This window comes from Dipodomys merriami, unplaced genomic scaffold, assembly GCF_024711535.1.
Source record: "Dipodomys merriami isolate MVZ:Mamm:240054 unplaced genomic scaffold, mDipMer1.0.p SCAF_7, whole genome shotgun sequence".
Lineage (NCBI taxonomy): Eukaryota > Metazoa > Chordata > Mammalia > Rodentia > Heteromyidae > Dipodomys > Dipodomys merriami.
The window spans coordinates 15,682,100-15,699,267 of NW_027206290.1; the positions used below are offsets into that span (position 1 = coordinate 15,682,100).

Genomic DNA, 17,168 nt, shown 5'->3' on the forward strand with positions numbered 1-17,168 from the left:
CTCAGCTAAAGATTTTATCACCTTAAAAATCTAAGGGTTCATGATACCGCTGTCCCTGTGGATCCTGAAATATTGGACAGGCTAGATGTAACTCGGTTCTGACCGCTTTCTACACGCCTGGGCTGAAAGAACAACCGGGGCTGCCACTTCCAGGGTCCTCCGCATAAAGCAGAGGGGCCGAGGGTGTGTGGAAGGCATGCATTCGTCTTTATCTGGGTCCTCACTCTCCTTCCCTTTCCTCCTCTTTCTTTGTTTTTTCTATTTGTTCTATGAGTGATTGTAGTTCCTCTGAGTCTGTAGACTCAGAGGTCTCTAGTTCGGCAAAATCAGGGTATGACCCCCCCCCTGCTCTCCTCCTTTTCGCTGTCTGCCCTTTCTGATCTTTCTTCCTGCAGCATTTCTAAGGCGGCCTGACCATTCTCTACCGCCTCACTGCAACGCTGGTCCTCGAGACAGCCTCTTATCAGTTTCCATATTGGTCTCACTCCGCTCTTAAGCGTTCCTTGTTCAGAGGCAAAATCTAGGTCCCCCCCTAGTTTCTCCCAAGAGGCCACCGTGAGGCTTCCAGAGAGAGCGAACCATGGGGCAACGGTGTCACATTCATTCAAAAATCTCTCTAAAGTACTCTTTTTTATTTTTAACTTTTTTGAGTGCAGTAGCTCATTGAGAGCCAAAAAAATTGGGTGCGAAGAAGAAGCGCCCATGTTTTAAACATTTAAAGCTGGTAAACAAACTTTTACTTTCACTTTTGGCTACTCTATTGACTAGCCCCGGGTTCTCACTCTCTCTTTATCTACCGAGAATTGCAAAAATCCCCCCCGCTCTTGTGGCGGATTCCCCTTTTACCTGGGAACTTACTCCCCGCTCTTGTGGCGGATTCCCCTTTTACCTGGGGACTTACCCCCGCTTTTGTCGCGGATTCCCCTTTTACCTGGGGACTTACCGGTGCACCACCCTGACCGCAGAGAGTTCTGAGTCCTCATTGGGGTTATGGCTGAGTCCCCGTATGGGCCACCACGTGTCGCTACCGCCTCGACCAGCAAGGAAGACGCGACACCGGACTTTTCTCTCTGCAGTTTATTCAGGACCTTTTTGTAATCTTCTGACCCCAACCCCGGGGAGAATTCCCCACAGCCTTAAGTACCCGCTGGGTAGCCAACCCTGATACGCCACGTGGGAACCACCAATAGGTTCAGGTACGCGGAAGCAAGCCAGATTCTTTGCCTTAGCCATGTAAGGAGTTGTTTACCACGAGAGCACTTGCCATCGGGAAGGCGGAGGGCAGAAGCCGGCGCCATCTTCCAGGTGCGGCCTCTCGCAGCTCTCTACAAAGAAGAATGTCAGTGAACTTACTTGGAAGATGGCAAAAAGAACAGCAAGAAGAACTTCCTATCATAGGAAGGACAGATCCTTCCCTGTTACTACTTTCCCCTCTGCAACAGAGAGTCACCACATCAAAGAAGAGTATGTAAGTGGCTAACGGTCTTCAGAGTTACCTACTGTTGACTACAATCCAGTAAATAAAATTTTCCCTTAGTTTTAGAAATAGCTGTCACTACATATGGAGTTGTTCTATGTAACTATAGGAGAAAAGGTATTGTTTAGAATTACTGGTAATGGAAAATATAATATATGGAACAACAATGAATTTAGAGTCCATTGGTCTTATTTTAGCAATATGTTATACTCAAACTTTAAATAAGTTTTAGATATTCTGAGCCTTAGTTCTGTCATGCACAAACTAGGTCAAATAAAGCCCATTACTCAATTAAAGGCATATGCTCCTTCCCCCATCGACTCTCAGAAATCTTTCTGAGGGTCAGTGTCTTTAATTAAAAATGGAAGTAAAAGTCTATCTGCATCAGGGAATTGATATTTAAATGGGTGAATTTATGAACTCAGAGCAATGCATAATAACCACTATTATTAATCTGTCATAAAATACTTGTGGATCCTACTATATTATTAAAGCTTGCAATAGATAATAGAAAAATAGGTTGACAGGCATAGGTTGCCCTCAAGAGGCTGTTTCTTGGAGATAAATCATTTTCTCTCTCTGATCCAGAAATAAAAAGTCAGTGAGGCCAGGGGAAAGGCCTGTGGCCCTCACAGCATCCAAATTTCTGACAGTTCTCCCTGGGGGAAGTAGATATCTAACACCCTTTCTACAGCCATCAGCTCCTTGCCCAGACTGCCTAACCTGGGCTGCAGGACTATTTCCAAGTCTTCAAAATAAGCAGGCAAGGAATCTTACAGCCAACAATGAATGGAGCACAGAAGGGAAGTAGTTAGTTGTGCTGACAAACAGGAGGAGAAAAGGAAAGGCACTAAAGGATTTTGTGTTTTTACTACAAGAGGATAAATCTGAACACACTGATTTCCAGCCTAGCCAGGCAGGCCTCTTTCTTTTAAGCTCCATTGGTTTTATTTACCTCTTTCTTCTGTGAAGATTCAAAGTGAGTAAGAGGTGGAAGTTTTCTTGCCCAACTGTGATTCAGGAGGAAGCTCAACTACAGAACAAGCAAATGTGGCATCAGCGTAGAAAAAAGAAACTTGTTGGGACAGGTCCCAGATAGATCCACCCCAAATTTTTCAAAGAAGGCACCTCCTTCATTATATGTTCTAGGGCCTTTCAGTTCAAGAAACTATCTGCTTCCAAATTGACCAGAGGATACAATGTCTTACAGGCCCTCTGTGAATAAACTGGGGCTTCTCTACAATATGACTCACAGGGGCAACGCTGGAGCCTTCTTCAGCCTGAAGTTTGTAACTCTTCTGATTGTCTTAAATCCAGAACTTCTATTCCTGGATGCTAGAATACAGCTTCAAGGCAATGGGTATGATGGATTACTTGTTGCAATTAATCCCCTGGTACCAGAGAATCAGAACCTCATCCCAAATATTAAGGTGAGTGATACTATAAATTCAATGCTGTTTTCTCACCAGACCAGAACTTCCTGGCTTGAATTTGAGACATAAAGAGAACAGTATTTTTTAAAGATAGCACTAAAAATTGTGATTATTAGTTTCTGCATCTAATTCTGTGTAGTCTTGCTCACAGTATGTAATCCAGCCCTCTTATTTTCTTTTCTCTTTTTGTTGGCTACTGTTAATTTAAGGATTTTGTTGTAGTTGTTTTCAACATGGCTGAGGGATATAACAATACCAACTCAATACAGTAAAGAAAGACAGGATGTTTGCCTGATGAGTAAGCATGATACACATTTATTAAAATCATCTTTTGTATCTAATCCTGAAGATGAGAATTTTCAGACAGAAAATTCCACTTAATGTTCTATAAAGTTACTGATTATTTTCCTGTTACTGTGACAAGGGAAGAACATTACTTAAGAGCCCTTTTGTGTGCTGCCTGAGTGAAAATAATACCCTCATAAGGTCTTGAACATGCCCACAGGTGTGACATAAGGATTTCCTTGGTAAAAGCTTCAAACAGTTTCAAAAGGTAGGAAAATCATGAAGATAAGCCCAAGCACATAATCACTGTCCTCAAATAATCAGATAATCATTTAATTTTTTAAATTTAACTCATAAATTTCTCTGAGCTCTTTAAAAAAAACCTTTATTATTTTTATTACTTTCTTTAACTATAATCAAAAAGCCAAAACATAAAAGATTTAAATGATAAAAATGAGTTTTTCTTTTGCTTAATTATAGGAAATGATAACTGAAGCTTCTTTTTATCTATTCAATGCTACTAAGAAATGAGTGTTTTTCAGAAATATACAGATTTTAATACCTGCCACTTGGAATGCTCATAATTACAGCAAAGTAAAACAAGAATCATATGAAAAGGTAAAAAATCAGAATTTTATCAAATAAACTTCAGTGAGAAGGGAAATATTTCAAAATATGAAGTGTCATTGCTATTTAAATAGGTGGATAATATCACTGGGTAGAGTTGTTGGGAAAATATATGCACTGTATCTTGTAAACATAGGCAATTACCATATACCAAAATTTTTTCTAAACAATAGAAAAGAAACACAAATGGAAATAAAATAAACGGGTATTAAATTATGGAGGAAAATTAAGTAAAATGCTATTGAGCTAGCAACTTCCCAGATCTCTTTATTTTGTACCTTAAAAAACTATCTTCACATACCATCTTATCAGGATTAGCAACATGCTAATCACCCATGTATATAAAAATAAACTATCTTCATCCCAGGCCAAGGTGAAAATTGTAGACATGACCTCAACCTAAATCAAGCATGCTGTTATATAGAGGAGTGAGAAGAAAAAAGGGGAGGCCAGAAGGGTGTGTTAATGAGAAACATCTGTTTGTCACATTTGATGTGACATTTCATAAGATTGTTTTAATTCTTAGTTCTCCTTGGAGGATATGCTCAGAAATTGAATGGTCTTGTGATGCAGATAGGTATCCTAATGTCTTGAAAAAGCTAAAAAAAAAAAAAAAGCCTTAGAAGCATGGATTTACAACTGGATCAAAGTATTTCACAATCCTAGACACTGTTAAGATGGATAGGGTGAAGCTAGAAAGAGGACTAGTGTATTAACTTTGGTGGAATTCTAGAGATCTTGCATGTTCATATGGCCTGAAATTGGTTGTTGTGATCGCCAGCAATAAAATTGAGGCTTAGGTTAGTATTTTGTTCCAAGTCAGAGGTCATGAATTACAAAGCCACAATTTGAATGTATATATGATTTCAAGACCAATCTCTTTATATTAAGCTACACAGTCTCTTGCTGCCTATAAAGATTATTTTAATCCATTTGGCCTTAAGTAGAACTGAGAAGAATTAGAGACAATCAACACAAAACCAGGTTGCCTTAATCCTACAGGCAGAGATAGAAAGGAACAAAGCATACATACACAGGAATGTGACCAAACAGAATGATCAGAGGAAAGAAAGTCATTAGCTAGCTATGTTCATATAGCTCTTAAATGCCATTTCTGTTAACCTTGATTAATGAATGATTGTATGTATAAGGGACATGACAGAGTGAAAACTATCCAAAGACATTACTTCTTGAGGTTTTTAAAATGTTTTTTTGTTAGTGTGTGTGTGTATATATGTGTGCACACTTGCTCGTGAGCGCCATGTAATGCCCTGGGCTTTCTAAAAGTAAATGCTTTCTAAAAGTAAATGTTAATTATTCTAAAAGTAATTCATGTTTATTGGTGGAAAAAAATCCCAACATGGAAAATATTTTCTATATTCTTAAGTGACACACATATATTTTCAATGCTTTTACCTAGTATATTAGTGATAATTACATACACTGGATTATATTAGAACTACTGTTTAAAAATTAAGTCTCCCACACTACCACCCCACTTTTTAAATTTATATACTTAACTTTCAAGAGTATGTCACAGGTAAGTGGCGCTGTAGCTCAAGTGGTAGAGCACTCGCCTTGAGCTGAAGAGCTGAGGGACAGCGCCAGCCCAGAGTTCAAACCCCATGACCGACAAAAAAAAAAAAAAAAGAGTATGTCACAGATAACATGCTATTATGCTTTATAAAAATAAGAAAATATGTTCTATAAAATTGTGCTATCTCTATGGTTATATAAATTATATTTAGTGTTTTACATAAGAAATTGTTTCAGCAATAGTAATTGAAATGGTTAGGATACACAATGAAATTTAATTTAATTAGAATAATTGTTTTGGTGTCACTTGCTATGGGCAAGGCTAAAAAGAAACATATTTTATTGGTTTCACTGATAGTTACCCACAGAAATTTGTTTACAAAAGGCTGTGACTCTTTACACTACAGCTCCAAATGATGTGTAAATGTTCTAAAAAGTTCTTTACATATTTTATTTTATATTTATTATTTTATAGATATTGTATATATTATTCTACAATGTGTTATAATATCAGACTTTTATAGTGTTGTCTTTTAATCTGGAAAATAGTAAGGTCAAAAGGAGATAAGAAAGGCCTCTCACTTGCAAGACAAGCACCACTTGAGCTATGCCCCTAGTCCTTCATTCTAGGTTTGTTCTCTAGATAGGTCTTACATTAAACACTGGGACTGGCCTGGAACTGAGGTCCTCCTACCTCTGCCTCTTAGCTGGGATTACAGGTATACAACCAGTATAATTTGTTATGCTTTTTAAATAGATGTTTTTGAAAGTAGCAAATGACAGGCAATGTTACCTATGAGTACTTTCTCAACTCCATCTACAGGACATTTCTTTTCTTTTCCTTCAATCAGGTTTTAAAGCAAGGTATAGTAAATGGTACAAATCTTAGGTATATGATTCAAAGTACTTAAAAATTATATAATTTTATGTCCTCAAATTCAAAGTTAAGGTACAGTGTACTACACTTCATTTTTCCTAATATAGTCAAATGTTATAGTGACCAATTGGAATAGTGAACTTGGAGATGACCCATACACCCTACAATACAGAGAATGTGGGAAAGCAGGAAAATATATTCATTTCACACCAAACTTCCTGCTGAATGATGACTTGACAGCTGGCTATGGATCACGAGGTAAGCTTCACCTTATCAAAAAATAGCCTGTGGCTACTTTTACAGTGTTTTGTGCTGGTGCTGAAAGGACATAAAACCTGTTAAGGACTTAACATTTGGATGGGGAGACAGGCCATAAAGCCACATGCACATGCAAATATGAGGGACAAAGTGAGCCAGAAAGGGTTAAGCACCAAATTAGTGGTCCAGAAGGCTCTAGGAATCCAGTGAAGGAATTTTGATCCATATGTGGTTAGAACAAGACTCACAAAGGAGAGAGGCCTCAAGATTGACATCATTTTTAATTAGAGAGTATGAATGCATCTGTAGCTACAGAGGAATCCAAGGCATGTTTGAGATTGCTGGGCCTACAGACAATGCAGATTGGGTATGGGACAAAATGCTGAAATATTCCCAAGGGGAAGTTGATGTGATATACAGCCTAAAATGCTGACCTGTTCAAGTCACCACTGCAGGTTCATAAGCACAGGAGTAACACTATCACAAGACTTCATCAGTCAGTCTCTGAATACTCAAGTCAATAAGGGAGAAACTGGATATCAGGAAGATAAAAAGTCCAACAATGAGGCCATGAGACTTGAGTAAAAGAGGATTCAGTAAGAAAAGAAGGCAAGAAAGATAATCACGAGAGCTTCCTTCTTAAATATTATCATTTTATCCTAACAACTAAGTGATGAAAAATATCCAAGACTTTAAAAACAGAAACAGAAATGTGGACTTGGCCACACAGTGAAAGGTGAGGTTTTTGTGCAAGTGGTGTAATGAACAGGACAATGTCAGAAATAGAGGGTATTGCTGAAAGGGGAAACTATAAGTATGGATTTAGGTGGGAAGATGGAGGGGTGCAGTGGACTGTCTTGCAGAAAGTTCATGCTATGGACAAATGGTGAAGGCCGGCACTTAGAATAGAGGTCACCAGTCACAGCCTGTAGACAGACTGATGGACAGTGGGTGAGATTTGAGGAAGAAGCAAATAATGTAGATCAAGGACTAATTCTCCAATCTTAATGTTTGTTTTGAGGAAGTTTTTATTATTTAAATTTGTCTTATCTATTTTTTGGACTTTTATACACATACGATATGATAGATTACTTTCTTGAAAACCATTCTCATTCATCTGCTACCTTTCAAATAATGTTCTAATTTTAATTTTATTTAAATAGGTTTTATGATTGTATAATTAGCAGGCAGGGAAACAGCATACTCTAAAAAATACACTTTATAATACTTTGCAAAAAGCCTGGTGCCAGTAGCTCACATCTATAACCCTAGGTACTCAGCAGGCTGAGATCTAAGGATCACAATTCAAAACCAGACTGGACCAGAAAGTCTGTGAAACTCTTATCTCCAATTAATCACTAAAAGTCTGGAAATAGAGTTACGATGAATGTGGTAGTGTCAGCCTTGAGCAAAAATGCTGAGGGACAGTCCCTAGAATCTGAGTTCATCACCCAGCACACACCCCTGCAAAAAGTACCAGGAGGGGCTAATAATCTCTGCACCAGCATATGCCTTCACCAGAACTTCTAAATTTCATGAGCCAACACTAACTTCCCTCTAACACATTCAGCCTGTCTGTTCTCCTCCCTTCATTTGTCCCAAGATGCAAAAATTGCACAATATGACACAAGCGCTGAGTCACCTTAACAAATTACTACCTGAGTTCCAAGAACTAAAAAGGAATATGTACTTTGGGAAGGAAATTCATTTGGAAAACATCTATGAGGAAGAAGTAAATTATGACCTGAACTTTGAAGAAATATGACACTTAAAGAAGTTGAGACAAACATACAAAAGATTTGATGCTGATGATAAGAATTTCCTTCAATGTGTTTGGAAAGCATAAACATGAAGAATAATGAATAAAAATAAAAGAGAAAAACACATCCTTCTTGGATGTGCCTTTCTTCCTCCCTAGTTCCTAGGTCTCAATTATTGTAGATACAATTAATTACTTGTAAGAAAAAACAGACGTGCTTGAACAGCAACAGACTGACGGCTGAGAAAACTTTATTTACTTGCCTGGATAGATATTTTCCAAGAGGATATTCTGAACTTACAGGTCTCCATGAAGCTAAATAGAAAGGTGTTAGAAGATTCATTGGGGAAATGAGAGAATATGGGATTATTGGTTAGCTTCTACTAGATGTACATTGAGTAAATCGCTGCTTTGCTTTTGCAAGACCAAATGTATTTTCATGCTGCTTTTTTAATGATGATTGGACGTAGAATAGGAAAAAGTACAAGAGAGAATTCAACTTTGGTCCTTTGAACTGAGGGTTATCAAGCCCTTGGGACTGACAGGGTTTACAAGGCTCATTGATGAGATTTCTAGGAGTTCAAAAAACAAACGTTCTCTTTTTCACAGGCAGAGTGTTTGTCCATGAATGGGCCCATCTCCGCTGGGGTGTGTTTGATGAATATAACAAAAACAAACCTATCTACATAAATAGGAGAAATCAAATTGAAATAACAAGGTCAGTACTTGTGTTTCAAATTTATTATTTATTATTCTTGAATTAATAAAGAAATGATAAATGGTAAAGTGCTCTAAATGCCTGATTGACACATATTTAAATATTACATGATACAAAAATATCTTACAGATAAAATAAATTGTTGATGATAGCAATGGAAACTTAATTGATAAGGAAAAGACACTTCCATTTTGTTTTTAAATTTTATTGCTTTTTCAAATGGGAATATCTGAATCAAATATCAAAAACAACTTAAAAATTATACTTTTTGCTTTTTCCATTGTCTTATTTGGGTCCCTTTTTCATTTCTAATATTGGTTTCTTATTTTCTGTGTTTCTTCAGGAAAATTCAATAAATATGAATATATATTCTTCCTTTAAAAGAATCATATAATAATCTATTGTGTGATTACACCATAATTATTCAATCAATCTCTTGTTGGATAGTCAGATCAATTTAAATCTTTTGCTATAGCAATAACACAGTATGTCATAACATTATACATACACTATTCCTATGTATGCAAGAAGATTCATGAGTCCATTGGATTCTTCCAAGAAGTAGGAGCTGAAAGAGTTCTCTCAGCTGTAATTTTGATTACTATTCACTGACTCTTTTCCTAAAAGCAACAGTGTTTCAAGCTCAGTGACAAAATTTGAGATTGTTCAATGAAGAAGGAATTCTTTGAAATACCATCATTGTATGTTCATTCTATTTGTTCCCTGCTGAACAAATTCCCTTTATGATTCCCAAGTGAATACTACCTCAGTATGTTGCTTCTCATGCCCTTCCTTGGGCCTCCCAAAGTTCTCCATTTCCTAATGGTTTGTTGTGGTACTGTTTCATTTGGTTGTTGAAACCTTTTGCAATTAAAAAAAGGCTCTTCACCATGTACTAATAACATCATGTTCTAGTTTCTAAAGTAAGAGTAGGTTTAATCCTTGAAACAAATTATTATATAAGCTAATCAAGAAAAAAAAGTTATAAAGGCTGGAGAGAGCACAAGGCCATGAGTTCAAAGGCAATACCACCAAAAGAAGAAGAAAAAAGGAACTGTAAATATTTCTAAAACAGATCTAATTCCCAGTTGTTTCTCTTTCTATTTTTAGGTGTTCATCTGACCTTACAGGCATTTTTGTATGTGAAAAAGGCCCTTGTCCCAAAGAAAATTGTATGATTAATAAAATTTTCAAAGAAGGATGTACCTTTCTCTACCATAACATCCAAAATGCAACTTCATCAATAATGTTCATGCAGTTTGTCTTCTGTAAGTATGTCTTTGAAATTACAAGCTACTGTAAGGTGCCATCTCTTCCCAAGATAGATTAATTCTTAAAGTATTTAAAATATAAGGCAATTAAGATACATAGTACCCCCCCCAGCTTGGGGACCTTAGAGCTAGCTCATCTAATTTTTATTTTACACATTAAAAAGCTGAATTCCCTCAAGATAATAACCAGTGGATATTCCTTTAGAAAATGGTGATTTACTTTCCAGGGAAGATTATTTTACAAGTGTACTCTGGCAACCACAGAGGAAATTACCCATGTGGTAGTGTTTCTTATATCCATTCACAGGACAATATATCAAGTTAATGAAAGTGAAATAACAAACCATTGTGTTTCTCTTGAGACAGAAAACACCACTATATTTTAATTGTTTTCTAGTCTAGAACTAGGGGGAAGTCAACTAACCTTCAGCTTTGCACCTAATCCTTCCCATAATTCTGTTTACTGACATGTGATACCTGTATAAAATCTAAAATATTATTTTAAATGTATTATTTAAAAAGAGTGCTCTGTAATGGGTATCTTTTATTATCTGGCCAGTTCATATTCTGTGAAGAAAGTTGTATGGAATAGCCTAATTTTTCCTAGAAGCCTGTTCTCTGAGAGAACATGGAGTCAGAAAGGAGGGACCTAACTACCCAGAGGTTCTTTGGAGTCTGCTTTCCTGACTGCATGTACTTACCCAATTCCCAGAGCCCGGGGAGAGCAGAGTGGGCAGGTACCTTCGTTGAGTTTTCTGTTTCCATGACTGAAAGATGCTGCTGGGATTAAAGCATTACTTTTGTTTTTGTTTGTTAATATTTTAGGTAACTTTTCCTTCAGTCTGGTTTTAATCAAGGATAGACATCATTTGTAACTTCAAGTTGACTTTTTGTTTCCCTTGTCCTATTCATTACATTTTTAATTTAGACCTTTCACATTTTAAGCCAATCTAGTTCCAGTATTTGATGCATATTATTCCAATATTTGACCCATTTTGGCTAGGAATACGCTTTATAATCTTTTGAGAGAAATACAGAAACTATGCAATCATGAATTCACATTTGTCTAGGTATAGTCATGAAATGGGGGGACGGGGGCTGAAGAGAAAAAAAACTGGTTCTGCACCTGTCTCCCACCCTACTGAGAAATTCATACCCAAAGCAGGCATTAACCTTTCAAAGCTTCAGCTTCCTATCTCTAATGTTACAGATGGGACTAGAAAGCCCAGAGGTTCCTTTTAGCTCTGAACTCCCACACTCTAAACAGGAAGTATCAGTTCTTGTAGGAATAGAGCCAATGGGAATAAATTTATGATCACTTATTTTATAATACAAACTATATCTAAAAGTGGAATGCTGACATAGTTTTGTTATCATTAAATGAGTTATCCTATATTTCTAAGTATGAGGAGGGTTTGAGGAAAGTACAATTGTTTTTCCTTCTATTTTGTGCTTACAGAGGTCAATATTTGAACTAGATAATATATGTTTACTAATCTATAAAAAGTTTATCATTTAATATGATTCCAAAGAGTAGGCTAGCCAATATAACATCTCCTAGGGTGTTTCCTTAACATAATTTCATGCTAAAGAAATCATGAGAGTGTTTTTATTATATAGGTACATGATATATGTACATGATATGCTGTCTGTTACCCATGTACAAATAAACTTTAATACAGATTGCTAGCAATTCACACAAGGCATGCCAAAGTTCATTTGCAAACTCATGGTCATTTTTGCAGGAAGAAGTAGCACCGCCCTCTTAGCTTACCCTTTCTTTTATCTTTAATTGCCTGAGGTTGAGAAGTATGTTTGGTCTGGGAGGAGTGCTTCTAATCTTTGATAGACTTTGCTCTTGTTCCAGGTGGTTGAATTCTGTAATGCAAGTACCCACAACCAAGAAGCTCCAAACCTACAGAACCAAATGTGCAGCCTCAGAAGTTCATGGGATGTAATCACAGATTCTGATGACTTTAATCAAAGCTCTCCCATGAATGGGATTGAGCTTCCACCTTCACCTACATTCTCTGTCCTACAGGCTGGCAACAAAATGGTCTGTTTAGTGCTAGATGTGTCTAGCAAGATGGCGGAGGTAACATTTTTGAACTAAAGTAATTATAAACCATCCTTTCTCCTATCAGGTTTAAATTATTTTTATTTTTTCAAATGCTAAGAATATGAGGTTGGGTGAATGAAGGTTTGGAACAATCAAAAGCATCTTATTTTCTTGGAGATGAGAAAAACAAATTCAAAATATGGCACAGAAATTGCAATAATTAGATAAATAAAATCCACAGATAACTTTTCACCCTCATTTTTTCCAAACAACTTTGACTTACAGCCACTATCTGGTCACATTCTATTAGTGATCACACCTCATAGAGACAGTAAACTGAATATAAAATGAGCATGCATGTCCCTTATGTGTTTATTTTCCACATCATTGTTGATAGAAGACCCTATCTCAGTCATCTGGTGATGTAGAAGTCTTCTGGAAACCCATTCTGGAAAACACCAGCTTGCAGAGGGGTTGCAAAGTTCTGGAGCCTTCACTTACAGTCTGTTAATCAAAAGTAAGATGACTTTCCTGAAACACATATTTTCTTCCTGTAAAATGAGGATAGTAATACCTACTTCCATAACATTGAACTGTTAAAGATTTTAGGAAACATATAATTCAGTTGTTGAAGATAGGCATTATTAAAATACGAATCATGGGGGATATTGCTCAGTTAGTAGATACTGAACATGTCTGAAGGTCTAGTTTCACTTCCAGCAACATATAAATTTTACTTAAGGGCTAGGATGTAGCTTAGTGGCAAAGTGTGTGCCTAGCAAGTACAATGTTTGTTTGTTTGTTTTTACTGTTTTCTTTTGTTTTAACTCATACCTGAGCCTAGGAACAACAAACTGTGCCCATGGGCCAAGCCTGTTCAACAACCTGTGTTTTCACAGCTCATAGCAAACAGTGGTTTTACAATTTAAATAGTTGAGAAAAATCCAGAGAATAGTATTTTATGGCAATACTTTGTATGAAATTCAAATTCCAATGTTTATAAAATTAGAATATATCAACTAATTTGCTATATATTATCTATTGCTACTTTCAAAACTACTATAATAGTTGCAACCCAAAATTTATGGCTCATAAAATCATAAACTAACATCCAGCCCTTTACAAAAAGAATAGAGATCAAGGATCTATATTCCTAAGATTTTCCTAGTCTATTTAATCCGTAGGGATGCTACCAAATGTCCCCTCCCACCTTGGCATTCAGAGAAGTCACACTAACAGCTTGAGGTCAGCCATGGTAAGAATATTTATCCCAAAGAAACTGGCAATTGCCAAGATCAGGGTTCATTTTCTAAAAAAAAAATAATAATAATAAGGCTAGCTATTAAATATTGCCAGAACATTACCACTGGCAATAAGGAAATTGGGGGGGGGGGGGTTGAAGTTTGAGTGAGTGATAGCTATATTTTACTTAGAGTACTGAACAAGCAGAGAACTTGCTTTAGTCTCTAGATCTATAGTCCTAAATATATATGCCTTCATTGACTTGTCTCTCTAATATGGGAACACCATTAGTAAGTACAATTACTATTGAGTAATTTTGTCAAATTGCCTAACTGCTTTTGACTAGGGCATGGTTTTCTCAAATATAATCTCTGGGTGACTTATATTGGTTATCTGTATCTGTTAAGCAAGAACAGATGGAATGAAAGGGAAGAATGCTTATAATCAAGAGAAGACATGAAATATGTAGGAGGGAAATAATATAGTAACACATTCATAGCAAGGAAACCTTTCCTCCCTTTTCCTGTGAGTATTGTCTTTGACCTATCTTGGTCAATAATTCATTTATCAGGTGCTCACGCTTATCAGGTGGTGGCCTAGGAGTTACAGAAAGGACAAGAAACAGCCATCTGGTTTGAAACACAATTTATTGTCATGTATTTACATTGCAGTATGATATGGACCCATAAGGCTTAGAGTTTTTGTGGCAGCATTACTAAAGTGGCGCCTACTATTATAGAAGAAGATTTCACTGTGAGGGTGGACTTGAACTGAATCTTGAAAGATAATTAGTTGTGTTAGGCAAGGTGAAGGAAGGAGAAGGGAGGACATTTCTAGAATGGAAAGATTTTGTTGTGGCTAAGAGGCAAATTCAAAAGGACTTGTTTAAAAAGAAGATATGTCTAGTATGGCTATAACTAACAAGCAAATAGATCTGAGGAAGTGATCAATAGAATGAAGATATGGTACGGATTTGAGAAAAATTTAGGACATAAACTTGATAAATCTATTAAAGATATAGTTTGTTTACTGTTTACAAACAGTTAAAGAGAGCCCCTGATTTCTGGCTTATTTAGTTGGGTGTTGATTAGGAATGATGACTTGATGATGGTGGTAATGGCAATAATTGTTATAATTTTTTTTGCTTACACAGTATTCATTGTGCAGATGAGAAAACTAAAGCTATAAAAAGAGAAGTAATTTTTCTATCATCACATAATAATGTGAAGATAAAAGTAGGATTCAAAGTCCTTTTTTGCCACTCTACTTACTTCCCAATTTGTACGAAAAACAATATTTCAGAAAGAAGGTGTTGAATTAAAAGTGTATTGATTTTGAAAAGTCAATGGGACATTAAATTAGTAGAGTTTCCTGGGAAGTGTGGAATGTGGGTCTGGATATTAAGGAAGATACCTGGGTTGGAGACAGTCTAGTCATCCTTGAACAGGTGGACATTAATCCTTGAACAGGCGCCCAGCTTTCCATGGATCTTTTTCATTTTATTTTATTGTAAAGATGCTGTACAGAGGGTTAAGTTAAATGAGTAAGGTAATGAGTACATTTCTTGTCAAACATTGTTATCTCTCCTTTGTTGTTCTCCCACTATCCCTTCCTTCCCCTATCCCCTCCACCCCCACCGAAGTTGTAAAATTCAGTTCTGACATAGTGTCTTGTGAATATTGTTGTTGCAATGGGTCATCCTTTGTCCTTCTTTCAGCATTTTGTTATTCCCTTATCCTTCCCCAAATCAGATAAATGTATATACTAGATGGAGGGTACCAGAATCAAAGACAGTGAATGCCACGGCTAAAGAGGAAAATGAAATAAACTAAGAAGAAAGAATCAGATACAGTACATTGTTGACAACAAGGTCTATAACAAAAAAAAGACCAGTTGTTTCCATGTCTTGGGGTTCATCTCAATTAGCATCATTTTGTATGGTCATATGTACACAGCTATCAAGCTTTTATTATTCTCTACCAGAATTATCCTAGGCATATACTAATTACTATAAATGAGGGAAACCATAAAGGCTATGTTTCTTTGGCTTACTTAGTTACTTACTATGTTCTTCTGGCTTATTTCACTTAATACTATTTTTTCCAAGTCTTTCCACTTCCTTATGAAAAGGGTGATATCATTCGTTCTGATAGAAGCATAAAATTCCGTTGTGTATATATACCTCATTTTCTTGATTCATTCATCTATTGAGGGGCATCTGAGTTGATTCCATATCTTAGCTATGGTAAATAATGCTGCAATAAAAATAGTTGTGCTGGTAGTTTTAGTGTGGCCTAGCGTGCAATCATTTGGATAAATGCCCAGGAGTGGGATTGCTGGATCTTAGGGGAATTCTATGTTTAGTCTTTGGAAGAACCTCCATACTACCTTCCAGAGTGGTTGAATCAGCTTACATTTCCACCAACAGTGTAGTAGCATTCCCTTTTGGCCACATCCCCTCCAGCATCTGTTATTATTTGTTTTATTGATAATGGCCATCCTAAATGGAGTGAGATAAAATCTCAATGTGGTTTTGGTTTGCATTTCTTTTATGGCCAACGATGTTGAGCATTTTTTTCATGGGTCTATTGGCCATTTTTATTTCCTCTCCAGAGAAGTCTCTTTTTAATTCTTTAGCCCACTTATTAATGGGGTGGTTGTTTCTTTGGGGATTTATTATGGGGGGAGTAATTTTCCAGGGATGCAAAGCTGGCTCAATATATGCAAGTCAATTAATGTAATTCAACACATTAATAGAAGCAGGGACAAGAACCAGATGATCCTTTCAATAGATGCGGAAAAAGCATTTGACAAGATTCATGGATCTTTAAATTCTGAATTGTAGCTTGTTCAGAACCAATTTTTTTAAGTATATATTTTTAATTGTAAAGATACTGTACAGAGGGATTATATGAGTTATATGAGTAAGATAATGAGCACATTTCCTATCAAGCATTGCCACCCCTCCTTTGTTTAGCCCCTTCCCTCCCCACCTTTCCACCTCCTCCCTCCCACCACCGCCACCCCCCCAAAGTTTTCAACATAGTGCCTTGTACATCTCATTGTTATAATGGGTCAGCCAGTATCTTTATATCAGCATTTTGTTATTTCCCTTCCCCTCCCCAAATTAGAAAAATAAATATACAAGATGCAGGGCACCGGAATCAAATACAGGGGTTGTACCAAGGGGCAAGAACATACAAAAGAAACAAAAAATCACATAGTACATCATAAATACATTAGAAACAACATCAAGAAAGATAAAACCTCTTCTGTCCCTATCTTGGGGTTTATTTCACTTAGCATCATCTTATATGGTCATATGTACATAGCTTTTGACTTTTTCTGCTTGTCCTCGAAATATACTTGTTATTGCAAATAAGGGAAACCATGGGACCTATGTTTCTTTGGGCCTGGCTTACTTCACTTAATATAATTTTTCCAAGTCTTTCCATTTCCTAACAAATGGGAAGGTGTTATTCTTTCTGATGGAGGCATAGAATTCCATTGTATATTTATTCCACATTTTCTTGATCCATTCATCTACTGAGGGACATCTGGGTTAGTTCCATATCTTAGCTATGGTGAATAATGCTGTGATAAACATAGTTGTGCTGGCAGCTTTA

At 36.5% G+C, this 17,168-nt stretch overlaps 1 protein-coding gene across 1 annotated transcript in view; it reads left to right on the top strand.

The window, feature by feature from the left end:
* The first annotated feature begins 2,721 nt into the window (after nucleotides 1–2,721).
* The window catches only part of Clca2 (chloride channel accessory 2), a 37,064-nt gene continuing 22,617 nt past the window's right edge, over nucleotides 2,722–17,168 (top strand). The window contains 6 exon segments of the mRNA XM_070006871.1: nucleotides 2,722–2,907; nucleotides 3,676–3,813; nucleotides 6,343–6,493; nucleotides 8,862–8,970; nucleotides 10,081–10,227; nucleotides 12,069–12,336. Coding sequence (XP_069862972.1) covers nucleotides 2,722–2,907; nucleotides 3,676–3,813; nucleotides 6,343–6,493; nucleotides 8,862–8,970; nucleotides 10,081–10,227; nucleotides 12,069–12,336 — 999 coding nt within the window.